Genomic DNA, 23,773 nt, shown 5'->3' with positions numbered 1-23,773 from the left:
TCGTTAGAGGTGAGGCCTTGCAGTATAACATATACTAGCTGGTGCTGCCAAAGCTGACAACACTGGGTAGTGAGAAATTAGTGATACCTTGTGGGAGTGAGGAGAAAGTATTATCACAAATCCCGCTGTGAGGCAGTAGAAATAGAAGTGATGTGAAAGAAAGCAAGGAACCGGGAGAGGATGGCTGGGGAGAAAAATTATGCAGCAGTGTTGTTTACTACAAAAATATTGGGAATCAGCACTCTAAAAAGTCTCATGAGAGAGAGAAGGCTCCTTGCTTTAGAAATATGTGGAAAGAAAAAACTTTTATGAGGCTGGTAGGGATATAGATCACTGTATATGCCAGTTCTCACTGGTTGCTTAACTAATGTTTTAGAATTTATCTCTTAATTCTGCTGTTCTACTTCTTATTTTTAATATTTTTCAAAATCAAGCACAGTAGTCTGCGCAGCATTTTGTATATCTTAAAAATGGGGGCAAGGGGATCAGTGTTAGACATCATGATCATGTTCATTGCCTTAAATTACACATAAACTCTATCAAAAGTATAATTTTCGTATATTTTGTGTTCATATTATGTGGATTGCATTTGTTCTTATTAAGTGAATTACATAGTGGTAACAAAAAATAAGGTAAATAACAAAATGAACTTGAACTTGGACATTATTTCCTTTCAAATTTTGGAGTGCACCATTTGGTGATGAGGCAAATAAATTGGAATATACCATTAACAAATATAGTCCTCAGTTTATTTGCCTCCTGGCATATGAGATACTCTAGTATACGTTAGAATTGTTTGTGTGCTTGTAACAAATCTTTGTTTGTTTTATTTAATAGCGTGCTAAGAAAAATTTCTTGGGTTTGTTTGGCTGCGGTACTATTCACTCATGCCTTAAAAACACTGCACAGAAACTGGGATTGGGAGTCAGAGTACACATTGTTTATGTCAGCTTTGAAGGTACTGTATTCTGTTTGAAAAGGATAATGGAAAGCTTATGTTGCTGTTCTTAAAAAGAGTGGAGCATGATAAAAATGGAGAGGAACGATGCTTGTTTTGCCACTTTCATTTCTACGTTGACAGTATTAACATCTAATAAGTTGCTCTGGGAATGCTTTAAAAGCAGTGTGATGCACACGTGGGAATTCCTGTGCAAGAAGTATATGATAATTTTTTTTGTGTGTCTGTGTTAAAACAGTTGAATGCATTCTCTTATCTGGATGAAAACGCGGTATGTTTCAGTACAAAAATCTACAAAAAGTTGGATGCATAGAATAATTTCTTCACTGTGCATATGGCATGATAAGATAGTTTCTACAACATCCCATAAAAATTATAATGAATTTTAAAACGTTTTGTATTTGTAGGGGCAAATAACTAAAATAAATGGATCTGGAAAAACAAGTTCAATGTAATCATTCTGTATGCAGCGTTTTGTTTATCTTAACATAAAGCACCTTGATGAAATCTGTCATGTGTGGTGCAGTTTTACATCTTTAAGACATAGTTAAAAGAAAATCAGTTGTTATATAATTTCAGCTTAATACCTTATGCATTGGTATCTTTTTTTCTGTTTTAGGTAAATAAGAACAATGCAAAACTATGGAACAATGTGGGGCATGCATTAGAAAATGAAAAGAATTTTGAAAGAGCTCTGCAATTCTTTATACAAGCCACACAAGTGCAACCAGGTGAAAGCTTTGACTAGTTGCCATTGAATGGTGTCTCTCACTCCTAGTAATTCAGTATGCTTAGCTTACTTAACAAAATCACCTCAATAATGTGTTTTTCTCCAACTGAACATCAAACAACAGAATACACTAAGCTAATTGATCCATAGCTTTTGGAAATAAACTCAGAAAAAGTCCTCCAGAAAAGTTTGTATCTATAAAAATATGAAAAGACTTTCCATTTAAAACTATTATTTGGATGACATTCTTTCTAAATTAACTTAAACTGTAATTTCTTATGAAACATAATTTTTATTAAATTTTCTTATTTAAAACTAGGGAGGTGTATAAAAAAATTAAAAATCTAGGTAGTATCAAAGTGCACGTTTACTGTATTTTAGATATTGTTGCAAAAGAAGTTCTAAGTAGTACTGGACAACATTTCCTTTTTAAGTATGACCTAAATTTTTTACTGTTTCCCAAATAACTTTATAATTCATCTTTGGTTCATGGTTAAATTATTATTTCTTCATAATAAAGATGAAAAATATTATAGAATAGGGTTTTTTTTGTTGGTGTGGTCGTCTTTATGTTGTACCTGTACCTCATGTTACTCTGAAGGCATAGGTATTTATTTTCATGACTGAAATTTTATTCTTTTCTTTATTAAGATGATATTGGTGCCCACATGAACGTAGGAAGAACTTACAAAAACTTAAACAAAACTAAAGAAGCCGAAGAATCATATATGATTGCTAAATCATTGATGCCACAGGTAATCAGTAACTTTATTTTATGTACCACCACAGGAGAACTCTTTCAGACCTGTAATTATGATACGTTTTTCATATTTTTACTGAAGCTCTTTGTTGCTGTATACTATAAAGCTGTTAGATTTTTTTAAAACCTATCTTTTAAAGGAGAGTAGGTTGTGTACAGTCATGGCTGTTTAAAAGATGCTGACTTGGAACTTCTTTGTTAAAACTCTTTCGAGTTGCTTTTTATACTGCTGTGGCATTTTGTGGTTTTTTTTTTTCCTGAAATTGGGGATATGAAAGAAAGCAGCAGTTAAAAATGTACACCTACAATTTCTAGTCTCAGTGGGTTTATTTTCACTTACAGCCAATACATTGATGGTGACTGAGTTTCTGAGCCCTCAAGAGAAGGCTTAAATATGCAGCATTAGAGGTGGGAGAAGGTAGCTGCTGCAGCAGCAACAAAAAATCTTTGCCTGAATGTACTTTCAAAGACATGTGCTTTGTTACCTTTTCCATTTGTTAAGTTATATTTATGACTAGCAAATACTATTTATTCTAGCTCTTTAGGAGAAAGAGAGGAACATTTTGGAGAACGTATGAAGGTAGTAAAAGCTGTGGGTAAAACGAGACTGACAACAAAATATCAGCAGTCCCTTGTGTAGACGTATGACATTAAAAAGTTTGTATTTTGAAACAAGATGAAGATTCTAGACAGATAAACAGCACAACAGTTACAATGTCATAGCATTTTCATCGTTCATGACTACTTTTCATCTGCTATATCAGTGTCTGGTAAAATCTTATTTACACTTATCTTAGGCTGGAGGGTTAAAAAAAGAAATGAAGATGTCACAGAATGTCAGTTTAGGCTTTAGGAGGTGTTCTTTGTCTGAACGGGGGAAATTTTGCAAGGTCCGGTTGGTTTCTAATGTCTGTCTGCATGAGCCCAATTAGCTAGTAGCAGAGCTTAGTTAACTGGTATCTTAAATGTGATATTAAAGTAATCTATGTCTTCATAGTATTAAAGAAGAAAAAATATCCTCTTTGTATTTTGGGGTGATTTTCTGGGAAAGAAGAATAGTTATCTGTAATCATTAAGAGCTTGCACACTAATGTCCAGTGATAGCCTAAAACGAATGTGACAGAGTGAAGAGGAGATCTATACTGATTGTCTTTCATATTTTCAATCATCTGTGTTTGGTACATATATTCTTTTTGACAGATTATTCCAGGTAAAAAGTATGCAGCAAGAGTTGCTCCTAACCATCTGAATGTTTATATCAATCTTGCAAACTTAATTCGAGCAAATGAATCTCGCCTTGAGGAAGCAGATCAATTATATCGACAAGCAATTAGTATGAGGCCAGATTTCAAGCAGGCTTACATCAGCAGGTATCTTTTCTAATTTTAGAGATACATATTCTTGAATAAACAATTTATGTATTTGCAGTGCTATGAAGAGTATTAAGTTTGTACAGTTGAAATTAGCTGCAGGAATTGATTCATTTCCAAATGAGAAGATGAAGATTTGGGGCTATAATCAATTATTCATTACAGACCCTGTTCTTTTAAATTCCTGCTTCAAATGGTGTGTTTCCTCATAAGCTGTGTATTCAAACATTGTATAGCAAGAAGCTTCCATTAGATTTCTTCATGAATCTCAAACTCAAATTTCTAATCTCCTAGTTTAGTTTTGAACTAAAAATCTTTTGGTTAGTCTGAATCGTGGAGCTTTCTTTATCCTTCTTTGTTAAAGGTCATCCAGAAAATGCCAGACTTAACTAAAAAGCATGTAAATATCAGCTAAATAGAGCTAAATAGAGAGTAATATGGCTGTGGATATTGAGGCTTCTGTTCACTATTCTATTAGTTGTGATTCCTGTTGGGACTCAGGGAGGTGCAAAGATGCCTAAACTATAGCTGTTGCAGTGGAATTACAGAGACAGCATCAGGAACCCTTGATCACTTTTTTGATTTTTGTCCTGCATGTGTGTGTGTTGTATACAGACTTTTGAGAGCTGAAAGCTTTGGGAATGGTATGTAAAGAAGGTCCTGTATTGTTTTGTGTTTAAAACAAACAACAAGAAAAGAAAAAACACTGTTATCTCACATCTTCTATCTATAGGAAGGCAAAACATGTCGATTATTTTCATATTAGTATGAATGAAAATTGAAGGTTAAATCTGATTCTTCAACAGGGGAGAATTACTTCTAAAAATGAACAAACCTCTGAAAGCTAAGGAAGCTTATCTTAGAGCTCTAGAACTAGACAGAACCAATGCAGACCTGTGGTACAACTTGGCAATTGTTTACATTGAACTGAAAGATCCAACAGAAGCCCTGAAGAATTTCAACCGAGCACTAGAACTCAACCCAACACACAAACTGGCATTGTTCAACTCAGCACTGCTGATGCAGGAATCTGGTATGTTAGTTGTCTCTTATATAAATATTGTATATTTGTATTTGAGGATCCATACTATTTTTTTTTAATGAGCTGTTTTATTTTTGGAAGCAAGTTCATAGCCTGAACAAAGAAACAACAGTCTATTTTAATAGCTTTAATTTATTGGCAGCGTATGGAATTTGTGCAAAGTATACATACACCTTCAGTGTTCAGTGTCTTTAACACAAGTGCTATTTTACAATTTAACATCTTATACATATAAAGAAGTGTTACACAAACATCTTCAAAATTTCACCTATATAATCTTTAAAAACCATATTTAGTAAAATATGCGTAGTATCCATGTTTTGCTTCTATATTGATTGATTTTGTCTTCATTGACTAAAAATGTAGCTGACTTCTGAGGCCTTTAAATCTAGCCCTAGAAAATATGAATGATTTCATAGGTTCCTCTGTAATACTGCTAATTAGTATTAAGTAAGTCGGATTTTCATGAGTTTATTTTTTTTCATGTATATGGCTTCTAGCTATATGGGTAAACATAAGCCTTTTGTGAATTCAGACTGTTGCAAAGAAAATTTAAGGTTTGTTTTTCTTTTGTTGGGACAGTAAACTACCCCTAAGAAAGAGATAATACAGAGTCCACTGGAGCTGATACAAATGGCTTCTTCTCCATCTCTTCTCACATAGGAAGTTAGGTAATACAAGAAATGCCATGTTTCTTGCCCGTAAAAGCACAAGGGGCTTCAAACAAGCAGAAGCATTAGCTATCTAGTATTCAGTTACTCATACTGTAAGGTGCAGACCGTTTCAGGAGGTGAAAGAAGGTGGTTAAAATCAGCTTCCTGCTCCCCCACCCTTCACTAAGTCTGTGCCTGGAATTCCTTACTGACATACCTTCACTGGAGTGTTTCAAAAAATAACACAGACTGCAAGCTAGTTTAGTTAATCATGGTATTGTCAGATAAGATTATTTTACTATATCTGTTTCAAACTGTGGTGCAAATTAAAATAAGGGAGTTACAGATTTTGTTGTTTTGGTGTTAGAAGATATTTTAGCCTGGCTACATCTGAAGTCACCCTATGCGATCTCTGTCTTTAAACTCTTTCAATGTGTCTTTAACAAAATGAGATCCTCCACTCCAAGTTTGCCTCTGTAAGAGCTGGTTTGTCAGAACTGATGTCTTCTGTGCATTCTGGTTGCTCAACCATGCATGAAAAAAACTTCTCTTAAACTTGTAGACACACCTTTTCTATCTGTTGTACCAAACCTAAATATAATCCAGTAGATAATAGAATAATTATGCTGACTTTGGCTACAAGTCCAGGTGTAAGTAGTTCCATTTTATAATGAAGGTAGATGTCATTTACTTTTGCCGTTAGACAGCAACGATAAAAAGCATTTTAAAGCCTTTCCCTTTAAACAGTTGTGTTTAAAGATGTTACATTTTATTTTGTATATTTTAGCATTTTACAGGCCTGGTCTAAAAGTCCTTCAGAATAAATCTGGAATTAAATGTGCTTTCTGTCATTTAGGTGATGCTCAGCTTAGACCCGAAGCTAAACAAAGACTGTTACACTATGTGAAAGAAGAACCACAGGATGCAAATGGGTACTTCAATTTGGGTATGCTGGCAATGGATGACAAAAAAGATATGGAAGCAGAGGCCTGGATGAAGAAAGCCATAAGGTTACAGCCAAACTTCCGAAGTGCTTTGTTCAATTTGGCACTGCTTTATTCTCAGACAGGAAAAGAATTAATGGCTTTGCCTGTCCTGGAAGACCTGCTGCAATACTACCCTGATCATACCAAAGGTCTGATTTTGAAAGGAGATATCCTTATGAACCAAAAGAAGGATATCGTTGGAGCAAAAACCTGTTTTGAAAAAATTTTGAAATTGGATCCTAACAATGTACAAGGAAAACATAATCTTTGTGTGGTTTACTTCGAAGAACGAGACTTAATAAAAGCGGAAAAATGTTTGGTTGAAACACTAGCACTGGCACCTCATGAAGAGTATATTCAGCGTCATCTAAACATAGTTAGAAGTAAAATTGCATCACTTGGTGCAACGGAACAGTCATCGCTTCCAGCAGATGGGACTGCATCTGCAGAAGAAAAAAAAAATTCATTTCAGAGCTTGAAAGAAGTAAAAAACGAGCAGAAAGCAACCCAAACAACAGTTGATGACAATAAAGGGCCCTCAGAAAATAAGAAACGAACCGAGAAAACCAATATGGAAAAAGAGGCTCCCAAAAAATCTACAAAAGAAATCAAAGACATTGAGAAAAAGAGAGTTGCTGCTTTGAAAAGACTAGAAGAGATTGAACGTATATTAAATGGTGAATAGTCTTTATCGTGTCACAATCAAATAAGGGGAGAATATTATTTTTAGTTACTGTTTAATATGTGATCCAACTGGAAAGTGGTCTCCGTGCTTTGAAAATAGAAATAATGTTGACTGCATATCACTTAGCAGGCAGAAAAAGCCATTACAATGCTTTATGTGAGAAAACTGCAACTTCTAAATATGATGTGGGGAATGGATGGGAATCAAAGGATAATGGGTTGAGAATAACCTTAAATGCAGAATCCTAATAGTGAGAAAGTAGCACTCTCAAAAAACACTGGTAGTCAGGGATATTCAGTAACGCTGTTTTCAAAGAATCAGTGGAAGAACTGGATGGAAAATTAATAGGATAAGCCAGACATTGCTGCTTTCCCCCATATAAATCTGTTTGTATTAACATTATCTACATTTCATTTTGCACATCATCAGTTTAAATCGTTCTAGACCTCTGCTATATATGAAAAAAGAATTCTCCTTTGCAGTATTTTTTTCCAGAAATTAACAAAAAGTCACCAAAATGCCACTGGTTGTAGTATAGGAGGATGCAACAACACACTAACATTTTCAGTTGTGTTCTAAATACGGTCTGACATAATAACGTTTTAGTTGTTCTTTACTTACAATGCTAATGGTTTGTACTGTTTTACCAGATAGAAATCTTATGGTGCTCTCAAAATCTTTAGACTATGCTTTTACTTTTACAGGAAATGTGTGGGTTTTTTTCAAATCATCTGGTTGTTTTTAAAAATTATGTAAAAAAGAGTTGTTTTCTCACTTTTCCCCTGGTTCATTGAATGCTGATAAATGCACTTTTGGTACAGTAACCAGTATGCTATGCAGTAGTCCCTGTTGACTTTCTATCGATGGCTGTGGATTGACTCCTTGGTATAGTAAATTATTCCTTGTTTATAGCAAACTGGCTTTACTGTTTCTGTCATTGGAACAGTATTTGTATTCTCATGACTTTTACAACACTAATATAAGCCGTGATTGCTAAAGACAGGGTGATACTGATTAAGCCACTGAATTTAGCAATGTTTAATGCAAGGAAATGTAGACAGGATCTTTTCAGATACTAAGTTCTGTTGTTTTGATACTTTGTCATGGGTGTGTGGTTTTTATTAAATATTTATTTTTACTAAAATATTCCCATTTACACTTTTCCACTAATGCATCATTTTAATTCCTTACATGAAATTAAAATCTTGCAATTTCAGTGTTGCTTTAATCCTTGTGCAATGCTTATATTTTTGTTTAAATATACTACCAATTACGTAAACCCAATGTTTTCCTTAATTATGACAAAGAAAAGAAGTGTAAGAGCTGGATTCAGTAACAGTTTAATCAATCATTAAATCTAACTCTTACTCTTCATGTTTTGTCTTATTTCATGATGCAGAAGTATTCCTTATCAACTCTACTGTTTAAACTTAATCCTTTCTGTAACTGCTCAACTTTCTGCCTGGGGCAGTAATCCAGCTGTAAGAGATAGTATTTATCTCTGTGGGAGGGGATCTTAAATGGTTGAAGGCCTTGCACGGACCTTTTCTTTATTATGTATCATTTGTAATATTACCACAACTTCTTGCACGGTAATAATTTGGGGGGGGGGGGGAATGGCGGGCAAGTGGATTTTTAAAAACAGTATTTAAAAGCTGCGGACAGGAAAAGGTACGTGGTATGCTGCCATTCTTCATACAAAAGTGCTGCTTGTAGTGCAGTGTAGTGAGGTGCTCCCAGGAATCTGTTGACCACACATTGAAAACTGCTGTTTTATCTTGTCTGTGAATAACTCGGTTACTTGTAGCTAAAATAGCTGGTATGTTGACCTTTATAGAAACACTAACTTGCATATTAAGTCATATTCAGTCTTCCCTCCAAACCTTTGTTTTACAGAATAATTAGTCATTGTTCTGTGTGATGCAAAGGAACATTCATATGAAAATGGAAGGAACTAAGTAGTAAGAAAAAGTCCTTTCTGCCTAATGGAGCAGGCCAGGGTTCTTCCCGTTTTAATCAAGAGCTCCCAGAATCCTGTTGCCACACTGCTTTCATTCAGTCTACAAACTGAAGAGGGGAAGGAAAGGCACATTCTCGATTTCTGCAGCTGATCCTCCGTCACACTGCTGTCATCTTGACCGTCCAAGGAGCTGCTCTTCAGGGACTAGCAAGAATTGTTAGATTCATTGAGGCTAAGAGGTGCCGTCAGGTTTAACTAACTAAAATCACGAGACTAAGGTAAACTGAAGGATGCTGGAGGTAGGCCTTTCAGTCTGTTAGCAGGTACTATGCCCCCCCTTGTCTGTTCTGACCAATGTCAGTGCACTTAGCTGTCTTTAGCCTGTTAGGATGTCAGTCATTTTAAAATTAAACTCTCATGAAAAAAATGATTCAGTAAATTGAAGTGGCATAACTTCTGAAAAATAATCAAAATAGCATTTGCTCGTAGGAAAACTATCAAAGAGAGAATTATTTTTGCTTTGTCTGCTTGCAGATAGAATAACCAGAAGGCATTTTCCCCCTTTCAATTCAACCTATCTTCTCCTCTCCCTACCATCCTTATGCGGAAGAACACCATAAATGCAATCCCTTTTCAGAACTCCCAATTTCACTAATACGCAAGAACTGGGAATTTCTAAGGATGGGGCAGGCAAACTAAAATAATTTGTAGCCCCTTTCTCATACAATGCAATTGCTGTGGTTGCTGAAGAAGCCTGAAGACATGTCTTGTCATCTTTGCATACATACAGAAATTGTTCAAACTTGTATGTGCAGCTGCAATAAGGATATTGAGTATTATACTCATTCATGCGTATAATTTCAGTACAAAATCCTGCATTTGTCAGATTAATTTTTGGATCTTTTGCAGATGAGTATATGCATAAAAGAGTTTGAGGTGAATATATTAAACGTAACCATTAATTGGATATGCACGCATATAGTTGAGACAGCTGGATGCTTATGGATAGTGCAGTTGCAGAAGGACAATGTGTGCAATTGTAGGTTAATTTTTGTGTATACTATAGAATGTAGATTTTTTTTTGTCTGTTTTGCACATGAAACATCCTAGGACTTCATTTTTTAAGTATTGCAAGTATTCTTTATTTTCTAAGCATTATTCTATGCATTTCAGTTAACATGATTGCTGAGATCTGATTTCTGGTTTTTTTAGTCTTGGTTTTTATCAGCTCTGTCAGGGAAATGGGTATTGTGAAGAATAGGAAATACTTTATGAAAGAGCATGTACAAAGTGTTGGAGATTAGAGTCACAAAGGATTAAGTGGGACAGAAATTATTTTCAGTGGGCAGTGCAGTTTGCACCTTGGTTAGGCAATACTGGAAGAGCTTAAGTCAAGCTAGGAGTAAACATACAGGAAGATTGCTGTGGATGGAGAGTTCCATATAAAGGAAAGCAAGAAAACACGCAACTCGTGTGCTGCCAGAGCCTTTAACTGAAGGAAATAGAAAGCTTTAGATTTCTGCTCAGTTGTGGAGACTTACTGAACTGCACCTTATTTTGGAACATAACAGTAATTTCAGTATTTTTAAAATGAAAACTACATGCTGAAAGGTAAGTGCATCTTTGCTTCAACGTGTGAAATAACGCCTGTGTAGCTGTAAAACGTACAGGGACTTCTCATCCAGCTCCTCATTCCCCACTGGCTCTCTGGTGTGAAGCAGACAGGCTCGGCAGATCCTCCCACTCTGAAGGGGATACAGGTTTGTTCTGTGCCCATGGGATGCAGAAGATGCACATGTTCTTTATTTTGTAGAATGTATGACAGTGTGGTTACTGAGTTTCCCTTAAATGGGTTTAAATTGCCATCAACAGTATGTTTTATTATTCAGCCTTCATCCATGGCAGCTGGCTGAACCTTAGGCCTGTGGGATAGGCAACGTGGTGTTTAATGGGACTTTAGAGCAAAGCACTGACCTGTGAGAAATTCTGATAGAGGAGTAAGCACTCCTCTTGGCCAGAGCAAAATAAACGTTTTGGCACTGTGCACCTAGGTGTCTAGTGCAACATCTCAGCAGCTTTCCCTTCTTCATAGCTGTCAGGTGTTCCAACACTAAGGGGCACAGAGATGAGCTCTTCAGGCGTAGTAGTTCAGCCATCTGCTGCTTCATTGTCAGATGAGTTTGTTGCAAGAGCAGGCTGCACCTTACAGCAGCAAAGATGCTTACATACCTGCTTCCAGGGTATGGAGCTTTGGACCGAACATGCAGGCATTTGCTCCTTCTTGAAGTTTCCTTTGGAAAGAGTCAATGAAGATTGAAACAGCTCTGGGAAGTTAGCAGCCCACCCCAGGCTCTTGCAAACTTCGCATCCCACAAAAGCACCAGGAAGAGTCCCATTTTGGGTGAATGTGTGGCGCTGGTCTTTTTCTTGCAGAAGCTTTATAATCCATCTCTCCCTGACAAAAGCAAAGTGTCTGGAACTGCAGCAGAACCTGCTACTCCTGTAAAGCCCTGCCTCAGCCACTGCCATGTAACCGAAATTATGCTTCTCTGACTTTCAGCCTAGGAATCCTGCTTTGCTTAGGCAGAGAATGGAAAGGCTGGAAGGCACCGCTCCTTCCACCTGTCCTTCACCTCACTTCCTCTCTGTACAAAACTGTAACACTCTTCATCTAGTGTTTCAGCTGATCAAGAAGAATCTGTCCTCCAAACCCCCAACATAGCTTACGAAAAGGTAAGACGTTCCTGCCTGGGATCAAAAAAACATAGCTTACTATGTTACGTACATTACTATGCTACATATTTAAAAAAAAAAAAACAGTTCTAGATAGATATCCCACTATTTTTATAGCATTCAGTGAGTGGTAGTACAGCTAGTATTCTTTGAAAGCTTAAAAACTGATTTCTGCGGTCTAATATTTAGTCCCTGTTTACAAACCAGTGGTCTTGCGTGCGGGATACACGTCTATTTTGCAAACAGCCAGAAGAAATTTTGTATACGTACATCACTCTCTCTCAAACAAAAAGCAATTATGTGAAAGAAAAATTAAACCCAAAACAAAACCACCCCAAAACCAAACGAAACCAAAACCCCCACAGAACCTTCTGCATAATTTTTCTGGGATGGGAACAACATAACAAGCTGTATAACATTCTTGGGCTAGCAAACAGTACCAGAAAAACACATTTAACCTTCCCCAGCACAGTGTCATACTTTCAAAGGTTGCTAGAAAGAGAATTGGACTTTTAAGTACCACATACTCTGAACTAAGTTCTGTTTAAAATAAAATATTAATATAATGCTAATAGAATCCAGCATGATGTAAACAACTGCTAGCTGCTACATCTTTACCAGTATAAGAAATACACTATTAAAAAAAAATGAGTAAGAAGTCCCTGTTCATCTGGTGTCTTCACTGGTGGTTACAGAAGTGTAACTGTCTTTTGGTAAACGTCCATTCAGAGGCACTAACATTCTTTACAGTGAGTTTAGAGGTTACATGTTCGTTTGTGTGAGCTCAGCCTTTTTCAGATGTGGACAGAAACAGAGAAAGAAATTAAGTGCTTGGGTTTGTGGGTCTTTGCATGCCAGGCTACACTTTGGCATTGTGGAAAAATGTATATACCCTTGTCAAAATTTTAGTTACTGGTAGGTCGATGTAGCAGACAAATCGGTGTATTTGATACAGTTCTGGGGGATCATATGACTTACAAGCTTTATATGACATTATGAACTCTCTGTTTCTTTCGTACATTGCACTGCTATGAATGTGAAGCCTGAAAGAATCGAGGTAAAAGTGAGCGTTAAAATAAAGTTGTTCATATTTCCTAAACCTATTTAGCATATATGTTTGTCCCTTATGTGTGATTATCAGGGTACTGTCTTTTTAAATACACATAGCAAGGTATTTTTAATTATATGTGTATTCATCCACGCACAATGAGAGTAGGTGGAGGAGGAAAATACAACAATTACAGGATGTCTTACCAAAAGTAGAAGTCATAAATCTTGATTTTTAAAATACCACCTTGAACATGCACTCACCTTTATTTCATTTGCAATTGTTAACCCAGTCCTACGCTTCTGTTGTACGTGATTGTCATCAGAGCGCAGTGCTGTAGCGTGAACTCCCCAGGACCGAGAGCTCAAACGAGGTGGTGACAACTGGTGTTTGCAGAATGGGGGTTAGTTGTTATTTCTTCTCAGCCTTAAGCTGAATATTTGAGGCTTGCTTGCTTGTTTGGGCACATCGCTCATTTTATCTACAGGAATATCAGCCATTATGGATGCCTCTCTCAGTCTGCAAGATAGAGTAATTTCTCTGTGAATCTGTGCCTCCTCATTAGCAGACAAAAATAGCACGATGACATTGGGCACACCTGGAAGCTGTAGAAGGTATAAGTGAGGGAAGCAAGTTTATAAGAAATGTTAAGGTAATAACTGCTGTGCTCTGGAGTTATGCAAAAATGTGTCATCTTATTCAGTTGAAAAAACAAAGACAACTATTGATAAAGTTTGAAAAGAGCTTCTGAACACCCTTTCTACTCTCTTGAAAAAGTTTTAAACAGGTCTGGAATGCTGGGTTTTCTTCAGCTCTATACAATAAACGTTGATCACTTTCCCAGTATAAATACCTACAAACGAATAATTAAAGACCATGAAAGGTATGTGAAATCTTAGAACTCATGAAATTCAAATACTGTGCAGAAACAAAACAAGCTGAATGGGTAGTATTGCTTAGATGTATCGATATGTGTGGGTTTACATGAAGCTAAAGTATGAGCTGTATTGATAAGTATTATTTGGATGAGTCATACTAAATTTCTGCCCCTTACTTGGGTGAATACAGTCAAAGTTTTAGTGCAAAAATTTAGGTTTGAATTTGTGTTGCCAGGGATATTCCTTCAGCTGGTTTTACAGATATTGCAAAAGAACTAATTTGCTAGAATATTCATGAAAAGCAAAAATAAGAAGCACAATTAAGTTTGGGGAATAATTTCCTTCTGATAAATATACATTCAAAAGTACATATTTCAACAAAAGTATATACATTGCACAAAAATAAAAGCAACACTGAAATTATAAAGATGAAGTCATTAAAATGATGCATAAGGATTTTCTGAGGGTTCTCCAATTATTTGCACTGGTTTATCCTGTGACAAAAATAACAGACGGGACCCTCTTTCCATTGACTTCCTTTACCTTTTGATTATATTACTGTCTGTAAGACCTTTCCCCCCAAAGAACAGCTTTTCTTTTTTTCTTTGTTCTAATTACGAGTACAGAATTGGCAGATGATCCTTCAGCTTACAAACACAAAACATGTTGTGACTGTAGAAAAAGAAAAAACATAAACCAGAAAGCAACTGAGATGCAAGAAGACATCTAGGTGTTTTTGTTTTAAAAATTAATAACAAAATAACAAACACTGTTATCTTAGGCTGTCTAGTGTCTGGGTGTCCTAAGAGCCTTTTGGGTGATGAGAAAATAGAGCAAACTTTAACTCATCAATTACTGACCATCTCAACTTCAGAGTTTAAAAACCATTTCATGCAGTTGTTTTTACTAGTATACTGTTCCTTCTTCAGCTCTTCATGAAATGGTATAAAGGGATTGAAGGTGAGACTGAATTTCAGTAGTACAGTCTGTATTTCTGGAATACTTTTGGGTTCTCTCTCCTTCTTTTGTGTTCTTTCATTTATGTGGCAGTGCCACTTTCTCACTCTGCCAGTGTTCCAGGACAGAGGGCTCTAAAGACGGAAAAGAAAGAGTAGAGGAGCTAACTGAAGATTTTAAAGTGTTTATAAACGTGTTACTAGAAGCATCTTCAGTGTTCTGCTTTTTAGAATCATTGAATCATAGAACAAATTTGGGTTGGAAGGGACCTTTTAAGGTCATCTAGTCCAACCCCCCTGCTTCTGATTTAAATATATCTTTATAACATATATATATGTATATAAATCACATGCAAGATTGCTAAAGAACTGGAACACAATTATTTCAACATTTGCTAGGAAGAGTGCTCATTTTGCTTTATTTTTGAAAACTATTATTATTGCAAACTATTATTATTTCTGTTTGGAACAGCAGTGCAGAAGAATGCCTACAGGCAGCGATGAGCAAGTTACTGCTTCACGTTATTACCCAGTATAGAGCAGTTGCATCAGCTAAATGCAAAGAGTAAAATAAATAAATAGAGTTGCTTAATGTGTCGAGCATAACACCATAAAACTGAATTTTGCTGTTGTATCTTGTGATCGGGTTTATTTACTGCTCGGGATCTGGCAGGGTTTTGAGAAGGTAGTAATGTCTGCTTCCAGGGGCAGCAACTACTCAGACTGTTGTTCATCTGCTGTCCATTATCACTTCAGAAGTGAAGTCTGTTGTCTTTGTACTTGACCTCTTAGTAAGTATCTTGTCAAAAGGAGGAGCAGGGGGTAGAGTCAACAAGCTAAACTAGAACAAGATTTCAAGCAGATCATGATTATATCAAAACCAGCTGATGCATGGATAAGGATGAAATTAGCTATCATGGTTCCGTATTTCTGTCCTGCATTTAGCTAGTTGCAGATAGCCTTCCTCGTAGCCCCAGTAGCAACTTTGGTACAGTTTAGGCCAACAACATAAACCATAAACAGCAATCCAACCCGTGTTCTCCATGTGACAGGATAAATTGCAATGCTCTGAATAACACTACTGGAAGATGTGGCCTCTGACCTGAGCAGCTTATCATCATGGAAGTATGTGATGATCTAAACTAGGAAATAAATAAAAATGGCATTTCCATTATATATAGGGGACTAACAATAAAGTATCTTAGGGTCTTACAAAGCTTCTTCACTCTGCTGAAACATGTTGGTCTTCATTATATTATTTCTTAATATCCTTCCAGGCCTCTAGTTTTCTTCTTAAGAATTTATTGCTTTTCTGTAACTGCATAATTAGAAGAAAAATAATTTGCTTTTAAATGTTATTGTCAAATCCCATACTTAGAAAATTTTCATTTTAATTCAGGGTGATTATGCATGCAGCCTGAAGAGCCTGTATGTAGAATTACACTGAACAATGAAAGTGCTGTGAAGGCCACATTTGGAATATTGCAGGTATGACATGACTGGAAAGGGTTAAGAGGAAAAAAAACCAATCATCCAAGGATTTCGAACGCAAAGATACAGTGTGTCAAGACTTGTTTGCTCCACAGATTACTGTGTGCTTGAGCACACATATCACTTCCAACTTGCTTTTCACATCTCTTTTTCTAAGCATTTGCTTTCAGAGACTGAAAGTGGGTTATATAGACTATGGTCTAATTTGGCGTGGCCGCTCTTAGAAGGAATTCTGCTGTGTACTCAAGGTGGTCGGGGGCTGTAGCATATGATGTGTGAAGAGAGGCTGAAGAAGTTTATTTTGTTTTGCCTGAGGAAGACAAGACTATAGGGGCTTCTTACTGCAGTCTTCAACTCTCTGTAGGTATTTGCACAGAAGCTGGAGCCAGATTCTCCTCAGTGATGCACAATGAAAGGTAATGGACACAAGTTGCAGCAGGGGAAATTCTGATTAAACGCAAGAAAATAATAATTCTCAGCATTTTCATTTGCAGATGATCATGCTATTCAGAGGTGAGTCACTCCTTTGGCTTAATGCCTGCTTCAGGCTTTTCAGCAGTCCCTGTGAGAACAGGGCTGTACTGGCCAACCACTTCAGCAGAGCTGGAGCGATTCGTATGGGCCAGATACCATCTGGGCTAACTCCAGGCATACACAGTAGAATTCAGAAAGGTACAGAGAAGGATAACAGCAACTAAATTGATGCAAAGTCATCACAAAGGTCATGCATTGTTTATGCAAGGGTTTTCCAGGGTTGAAGGGACCCAGGGAGGAATCATGCAATTTACTGTAAAGGTGAACAGGAAGAATCGTTTTTCGTTATTCCTCTTAGTACCAGGCTGGTGGACTTAAATAAATGAAGACTTTTTTGGTAAAAAGAATGTCTTCACAGAATACCTAATTAAATTTTATAGTTCATTGCAATATGTTGTGGTTGCTGAGGTATAAAAGATCCCCAAAACTAAACAGCTATGTTGATGAAAGTGAAGATTTATGAAATACCATCAGACACAAGGAAACAGATGCAACCTATTGTTTAGAAAGATCCTCATCCGCAAAATCCCAAAACCTAGTAGGGGAAAAAATTGCCTTGTACTTGCCCTATTCCTAAACTTGTCCCTAAACTCTTCTCCTAGGCATTTGGCAGTAGACACAGTCAGAGACTCTGTAGCAAGCTAAATGGACTTTCGGCCTGATTCATGCCATAAGAAATATTATTCTTCAAAATCATTACAGAAAAAAAGTAGAAATGTTTATATATTGTAACCCCAGTTTTGGATATGTAAATACAGATGAAGATCTTGTATGTAATGTTTTTGGACAAATAAATGTTATGGCATCTTCAACTTTGCAGATACAGACTAGACAACAAATGCTGGGAATATGGTAAGGCCTAGATATTGTGTGGGTGCTGGCCAGCAAATTGTTAGTTAGGTAGGCCGTGAACCGGCAAAATGTGACATTAATTAAAATTAGTTTTGACAGGTAGTGGGGTATGTGAGAGGGTCTGGCTGTAAAAAACTAGCTTTGTAGAACAAAAGGTATGAACTGATTTGTTTTAAATTAAATGAAAAAAATAAGCAGGCCTGCTATTCAAGTCTGGTTTTGCAAAGGGCTGGTTTTTACATGGGCGGATGCCCTATGACAAGTAAAAGGATGAATTAAATATAGAGAAAGGAGGAAATAAAATACCATTAAGTTCACTATGTAGACTGAGATGGTATTTTATAGTTGATTTAACAGATGAAGAAAAAACTTGTCACTATATTTGTGAAATTCAGCTCTGGAGAAACTAACAATTAAACTACAGGTGACAAGAATTAATGGAGTTATTGGAAGGATAAAAGCTATCCAAAAGGGAAGAAGCAATAGACAGCCCTGCAATATCCAGTAGCACAGTAGTTACTAGGGATGTTCCTAAAAGAACTTGGCACTGAACCTCTTTAATATTGTCATTAATGGCCCTAGTAGAAATAGAATGAAAATGTGGATGGTATCTGTTGACAATGTTTACAGATTTATATTGTCAAGACAGGGTTGAATAAAAATCACTTGTTAGGGCTGGATTAGTAGAAATGAGATTAAATTCAATAATAGGTAATATAAGGTGATGCACCCTGGTACTAGTATCAAACTTCTGTTGAAAGCTAGAAGTTTGCAAAGAGCTAAGGTTGAAATGCAGTTGGCTGTCCTACATAGCAGGAGGATTATAAATTACTGAAGCAGTTTAGCCAGAAAATGAAGTGACTGTGTTGAAAAGGTAACTCCAGTAGAAATAGAGATGTTTTTACTACAAGACACTGGTGACGCTGATCTGGAATACTCAGTTTTGATTACCTATGTTCAAGATTAATAAATTCATACTAAAACAAATACACAAAATCTCTGCTGGGTGAATAGGGAAATCGGGGGCCTTAACCTTCTGCAAAGAACTAGAGCTTGTTATCTGAGGCTAAACAAGTTAAAAGGGTATGTGGTTATCAAGATATTCAGAAGGAGGATGAAAACTGGAAGAAAAATTACCATTTAGGCTGAAAGCCAATGTTTGTACAAGAACAAAAAGGGAGAAAACAATTATAAATAAACTCAGGCTGGAAATGAGGCAAAAGGCCCAGGCTACTGGAACAATGTATTTTGTGACTATCTTTCACGAAGAACGGTGAGGGAAAGGGGGGGAAAAGTTATTTTAAGCTAAGGCCATGAACATTTTTGAAAGTGAATGCATTAAATGCTACCTGTAATAATAAAGAACTGAACTTTGTGATCCAAGAGGTTCGTTCTAATTTCATGCCTCTTTAAAGCACTCTGAGCTAAGAAGTTATAGGAATTTCCATCCCATCTTTTGTTTATTTTACAGTGTATGTTTAAATTGGAGATACTGTTGTGAAAGTAACAGTGCCTATAGCGAACTGATGCATTTTGTGTATGAAATCTTTCTGCACACAACAATGCAAAATTAGACCGTATTAAAATCGCCTGTTTTCTGTGGTTATAATCTTACTGAAATCTTAATGCAACAGTGAAAATAAGTTGTCTAAACTTGCGCATTTATTTTCTTCCTGAATTATTTTGCCATCTTACTCCTTTGAATCAAGGCACTCCCATTACAGGTTGAATGAAGGAACAGTGTAACTTCTAAAGAGCCAGCTCAATGATGTTAAGACAAATCCCTTCATGTACAAAGTATCGCATAGTCGCCCGCGCTGAGGTACTGGTGCAGTTCACGGGGGAGCACGTGAAGCTACTGAAAGTTTGCAGTAGAATTCAATTTTTATGAAGATGTGAATATTGCCTTTTTGTATCTGTTGGAGATGGTAGTGAAAGCCTTACAAAACATTGGAGTGAATCAGTATTGTGGGTAATGTGAAGTTAGGGAAGAATATGCAGATCTCTCCCTTTCTTTTCTTGTTTCCATGCCCTCTGGCTTGAATGGCCAAGATGACACAGTTTGCTACAACCAGCTCTGTAACAAAATTTATTTATTCTACATTATAATAATAGTCAAAATGAAAAACTGGTTTAGATCAAAAAGAAATGGAAAATACGTTATTTTGTACTGGGTTATATTATTGTTTTTAATATGATTTAGAGTTCAGACTTTATATGTTTGTGAAAAGTAAATCATAGGCAAAGGATTTTCTCCAAGAAATATTTTAACCAATTAAGGTAATAAAGAAATACAGAACAAAAGTAGAACTTACTTTATTCTGTTATTCAGGAAATGTGGAAAAATTGGTTGCTGAAATAATTTGCTAAGTTTAAAGCAAAAATTATTTCAGATTCATCTTTTACATGCTGAAACAACAACAAAAAAAAAGAGGAATGAAAGCAACTCTAAGATCAAAATGAAGCAATGACAATACCGAAAAACATAGAGAATGTACACTTAAAAAGAAATCTTGGAGCTTCCAGGCTTTCTTTTTAAAAATAATTGAACACATTTTTGGAAAATGTGGTCTGATCCTCACCCAAACCTTTTGCGTGTGTCCCTTTTGTTTCTGAGAGCACAAGGATTTAAGGAATGTACTTGGACTATGTTAAAATGAACATAATTGTGTAATTCAGAAAAGATCCAAATGTAAACCTAATTATAATAATTAATCATTTTATTTCCCATCAGTTAACAGGTTCTTCCAGCAGAATTCATATATTTAAAATGCCAGGTGAGGATCTGTCTTGAAATTTTTCACACTGAAGAGACAATAACACATTTTTGTATTTGTACTGAATCAGTGTTATATCATCTTTATTCAAATTTTGGTGGTTACAGTTTGTGTTTTGCAGTAAAGGTTTGTATTGCAATAAGGTCTGACACTGCAGTGCTAAAGATTTTGCTAGCAAACGTGCCTTAGCACCTATAGAAGAAGATAGGTGCCAGCAGCCCTGACCACTTCTACTGCTTCTCTGAAATGGCTGAATACGATAACCATGATCCCAAAACAGGATAAATCATTGCAGGGTTGAGCCTAGTTTAAGACATAATTCTTTCTGAGCAGCGAGATTTAATCCAAAACCTCAGAGACTGTCCTAATCCTCATCCCTCACTGCTTTCCCAGTGTTGAAACACCTCTTTTCCAGAGCTTACTTCCCACTGGCCACAGGTAGACACCCTGCGCCTCTACCTGCTGTGCTGGTAGCCCAACCCTCACCTTCTGTTTTCAAAAAAAAATTATACAGGCAGCTTGTCATCCATCCCTATTCAACAAACTCTTAAAAGTAGACACAGCTTTATCTCAGATTTGCATTAAAGAAAGACAGTTTATGAGATGGTTAATTCAAAAATCAAAGCAGAACAAAACCTTTTTCTATTTTCTATATTATAGCTTTTTCTACTTTTCTCCTCCCCCTCCCTGCTTAAAGAGCATAAGATTTATTCTCTCACCTGCCGTCTTTCCAGAAAGACTTGACTGCCTTCAAAACTTTTGCTTCCTAGACGGTGCGTAGTTTCACCTATTTCTGAACTTTATGTGCTAGACTTGTGAGGTTTTTAAATGCCTGGCTGCCATGTGAGGGATGCAAGGCTGAAACACAGCTCCACAGTACCCTGCTCAGCTGTCATCCCATGCTGAGGCTTTCCTCCCATACACAGGACTTACTTCCACAGGACCCTAAGGTTCTGCTTGTCAAGATCTCACAGGAATTAAGTTTCTATCACTACACACATGTGCTATCCCAAGTCATTAAGGCACTGAAGTGCTCCGTTCTCAGCCTTCAGGAGATGGGCACACTTGAGCTTCTGTTCCTATGGAGGCTGACTTCCTTTCTCATTCTTAAAATGCATTGGGAGGATCCAGTCTTGCACATAACATAGATCAAGAAAAAGAAAAAGATATTTAATCTTTTTTTTTTTTTTTTCCTGGTGTTTTCAGTTTTGGTTTGGGTTTTTTTTTGTTTGGTTTTGGGTGTGGAGTTTTTGTTTTTCTTTTTGTCTAACAATCTGTTATTTGTTGTGTATACTTTGTATGTATACAGGTTTGCTTTGTAAGCAGAAGTTTTGGGTCTGAAGTTAGCCTCTTTATTTAAGACTGCCCTCAGACTGCACAGGGGCTACATTTTAAGGCATGCTTCTCATACTCTCCTATTGAGAATATTCTGTTGAGAGCAATAGGGATTTAGTTTAGATCTTCATTAGGATGCAAGCTGTTAGGAGTCAGGGTAATTCTGACACTGGGTACAGTCACATTACATCTGAGAACCTGCATCATCTTTTATGTGGCTTTGTCTCATCTTTATTGAAAATTACATAATTTTTTTGGTTTTATTTAATTCTCTCCTGTATTCACAGAAAAGAGCTTGTTTGTGTGGATATTTTTTTTCCCTGGCTGAACTAATTTATTTTGTAAAATAAAAAAAATCATTGTTAAACAATCTAACAGGTAGCTATAAGGATTTTGCTTTTTAAATATCCCAGAGTTCTAATCTACAACAGCTAAGTGCTTAATTATTCTGTTTTGAACGCAGACCCCAGATATGTCTCATATCAGGAAAGGTTCTTGATTAGATTTATCCCAAGTGTGGGAAAGATGAGACTAGATGTGGTAAAAATGTTTTCCTCATCCTCTCATCGCTAGTATTCCAGAGCAGGCTTTTTGCTTCTTTGTTCGGTAATATTAATCTGACAAAGAAAGCTGTTTTGTTTTAATATTCTTTTAGGGAAAAATGTCTGTTCAAATAAATGCTTATAAGTGATCTCTTAATGTAGAAGACACACACACTCAAACAATTAATCCAGGAAAAGATTTATCAGATTTATGAAAAAGATGTTACATGTTTCTATAATTATAGAAAAAAGAATAAATAGATGGAATAAGGGCAGCCATAGTCATGGAAAATATTTTATTAAGATCTTAGCAGCAATGTAATTTAAAGTTAATAAAATGTACAATGACAAAGATGATAGGGCAAATAAGTAACAGGCAAAACCAACTGTCATATATCTGTTGAGTCATCTTTACTCCCAAAATATCATTGGAATTAAATTCAAAATTAAGATGATGAAAGAACCTATGGGGGGATAAGGAGGAGGGGAAATTATACATATATGTACACATATATATCATATATGTTTATGCAATATTTATATGCACCAACATTATTATATACTAATCTATATGAATATATAATATTGTCTCATATATTATATAACATATGCATATATATGTGTGTGTATATCTATATAAATGTTTTCTGGGTGTTTTACCATACATTTTAATGAGTTTCTTAGAAGAATCTGTGCCTCTGTGTGTTATTTTTTCATAGCACTTTTAAATTATCTTTTTCTCCCTTTTCTGCATTCTTTTCTATTAAGGCAAAAAGCACAGTGGACCAGATTGTGTAGGAGGAGGTTTTTAAAATTTTCAAAAAGATTTCTCATAAGCACATGGATAAGCTAGAGCATGACTAAAGTAGGAAACTAAATGTCAGGAAAGTTATGGAATTTTTTTACAATGTACTAGCTGCACCCCAATAATTGCTTGTGCCCTTGTTTTGATTCCACAGCAAATGAAAGGAATCCAACGCTGTGCTGAAGTTTGCAGTTTCCAATCAAATAATGTGTTGCAGGTTCATAACCTGCCTTGTTTTCACAATGAGAGAATGACAGCCGTGTAACCTGCCCTAAGTTTTGGTACATTATTTCTCAACTTATGTTACTCAAATTAGTAATCAAAAACTAAAAAAAAAATGTGTTTCTACTTACACTTTGGTTGCTCTTTTCTTCTTCTTGAATAATTACAAATGGAAACAATAGTATCCAAATAGAAGCACTTCTTTAATGACAGGAATTTTCACATATATTTTCAGGTCACTTGTGTAAACGGATCACACAGAAAGATAAGCAAAATCAGATGATGAAGCAAACTGTGCGGGATCTGGAGAAAGAGGACTTGAAAGAAGAGGAGGTCCTGGGGTTAATTCTCCTCTTTCATAACTCTCGCATGTAGACTGTTCTGCTGTTAAATCACAGTGTTTGCTTGGATTTTTTAAGCTCTAATGAGTTATACACATGAAAACACATTATTCCC

The 23,773-nt window shown here is 36.1% G+C and overlaps 1 protein-coding gene across 3 annotated transcripts in view; it reads left to right on the top strand.

Moving 5' to 3' along the window:
• The window catches only part of TMTC3 (transmembrane O-mannosyltransferase targeting cadherins 3), a 33,181-nt gene extending 24,845 nt beyond the window's left edge, over window positions 1-8,336 (top strand). For all 3 annotated transcript variants that reach the window (XM_075080695.1, XM_075080692.1, XM_075080694.1), the window contains 6 exons: window positions 838-958; window positions 1,578-1,689; window positions 2,340-2,443; window positions 3,649-3,818; window positions 4,625-4,851; window positions 6,370-8,336. In XM_075080695.1, coding sequence (XP_074936796.1) covers window positions 838-958; window positions 1,578-1,689; window positions 2,340-2,443; window positions 3,649-3,818; window positions 4,625-4,851; window positions 6,370-7,184 — 1,549 coding nt within the window. In that variant the 3' untranslated portion in view covers window positions 7,185-8,336. The remainder of the gene's footprint in view (window positions 1-837; window positions 959-1,577; window positions 1,690-2,339; window positions 2,444-3,648; window positions 3,819-4,624; window positions 4,852-6,369) is intronic.
• The last annotated feature ends 15,437 nt before the right edge of the window (window positions 8,337-23,773 follow it).

Source organism: Phalacrocorax aristotelis, chromosome 1 (assembly GCF_949628215.1).
Source record: "Phalacrocorax aristotelis chromosome 1, bGulAri2.1, whole genome shotgun sequence".
Classification (NCBI taxonomy): Eukaryota; Metazoa; Chordata; class Aves; order Suliformes; family Phalacrocoracidae; genus Phalacrocorax; species Phalacrocorax aristotelis.
This window is presented reverse-complemented; position numbering and strand designations above follow the sequence as displayed.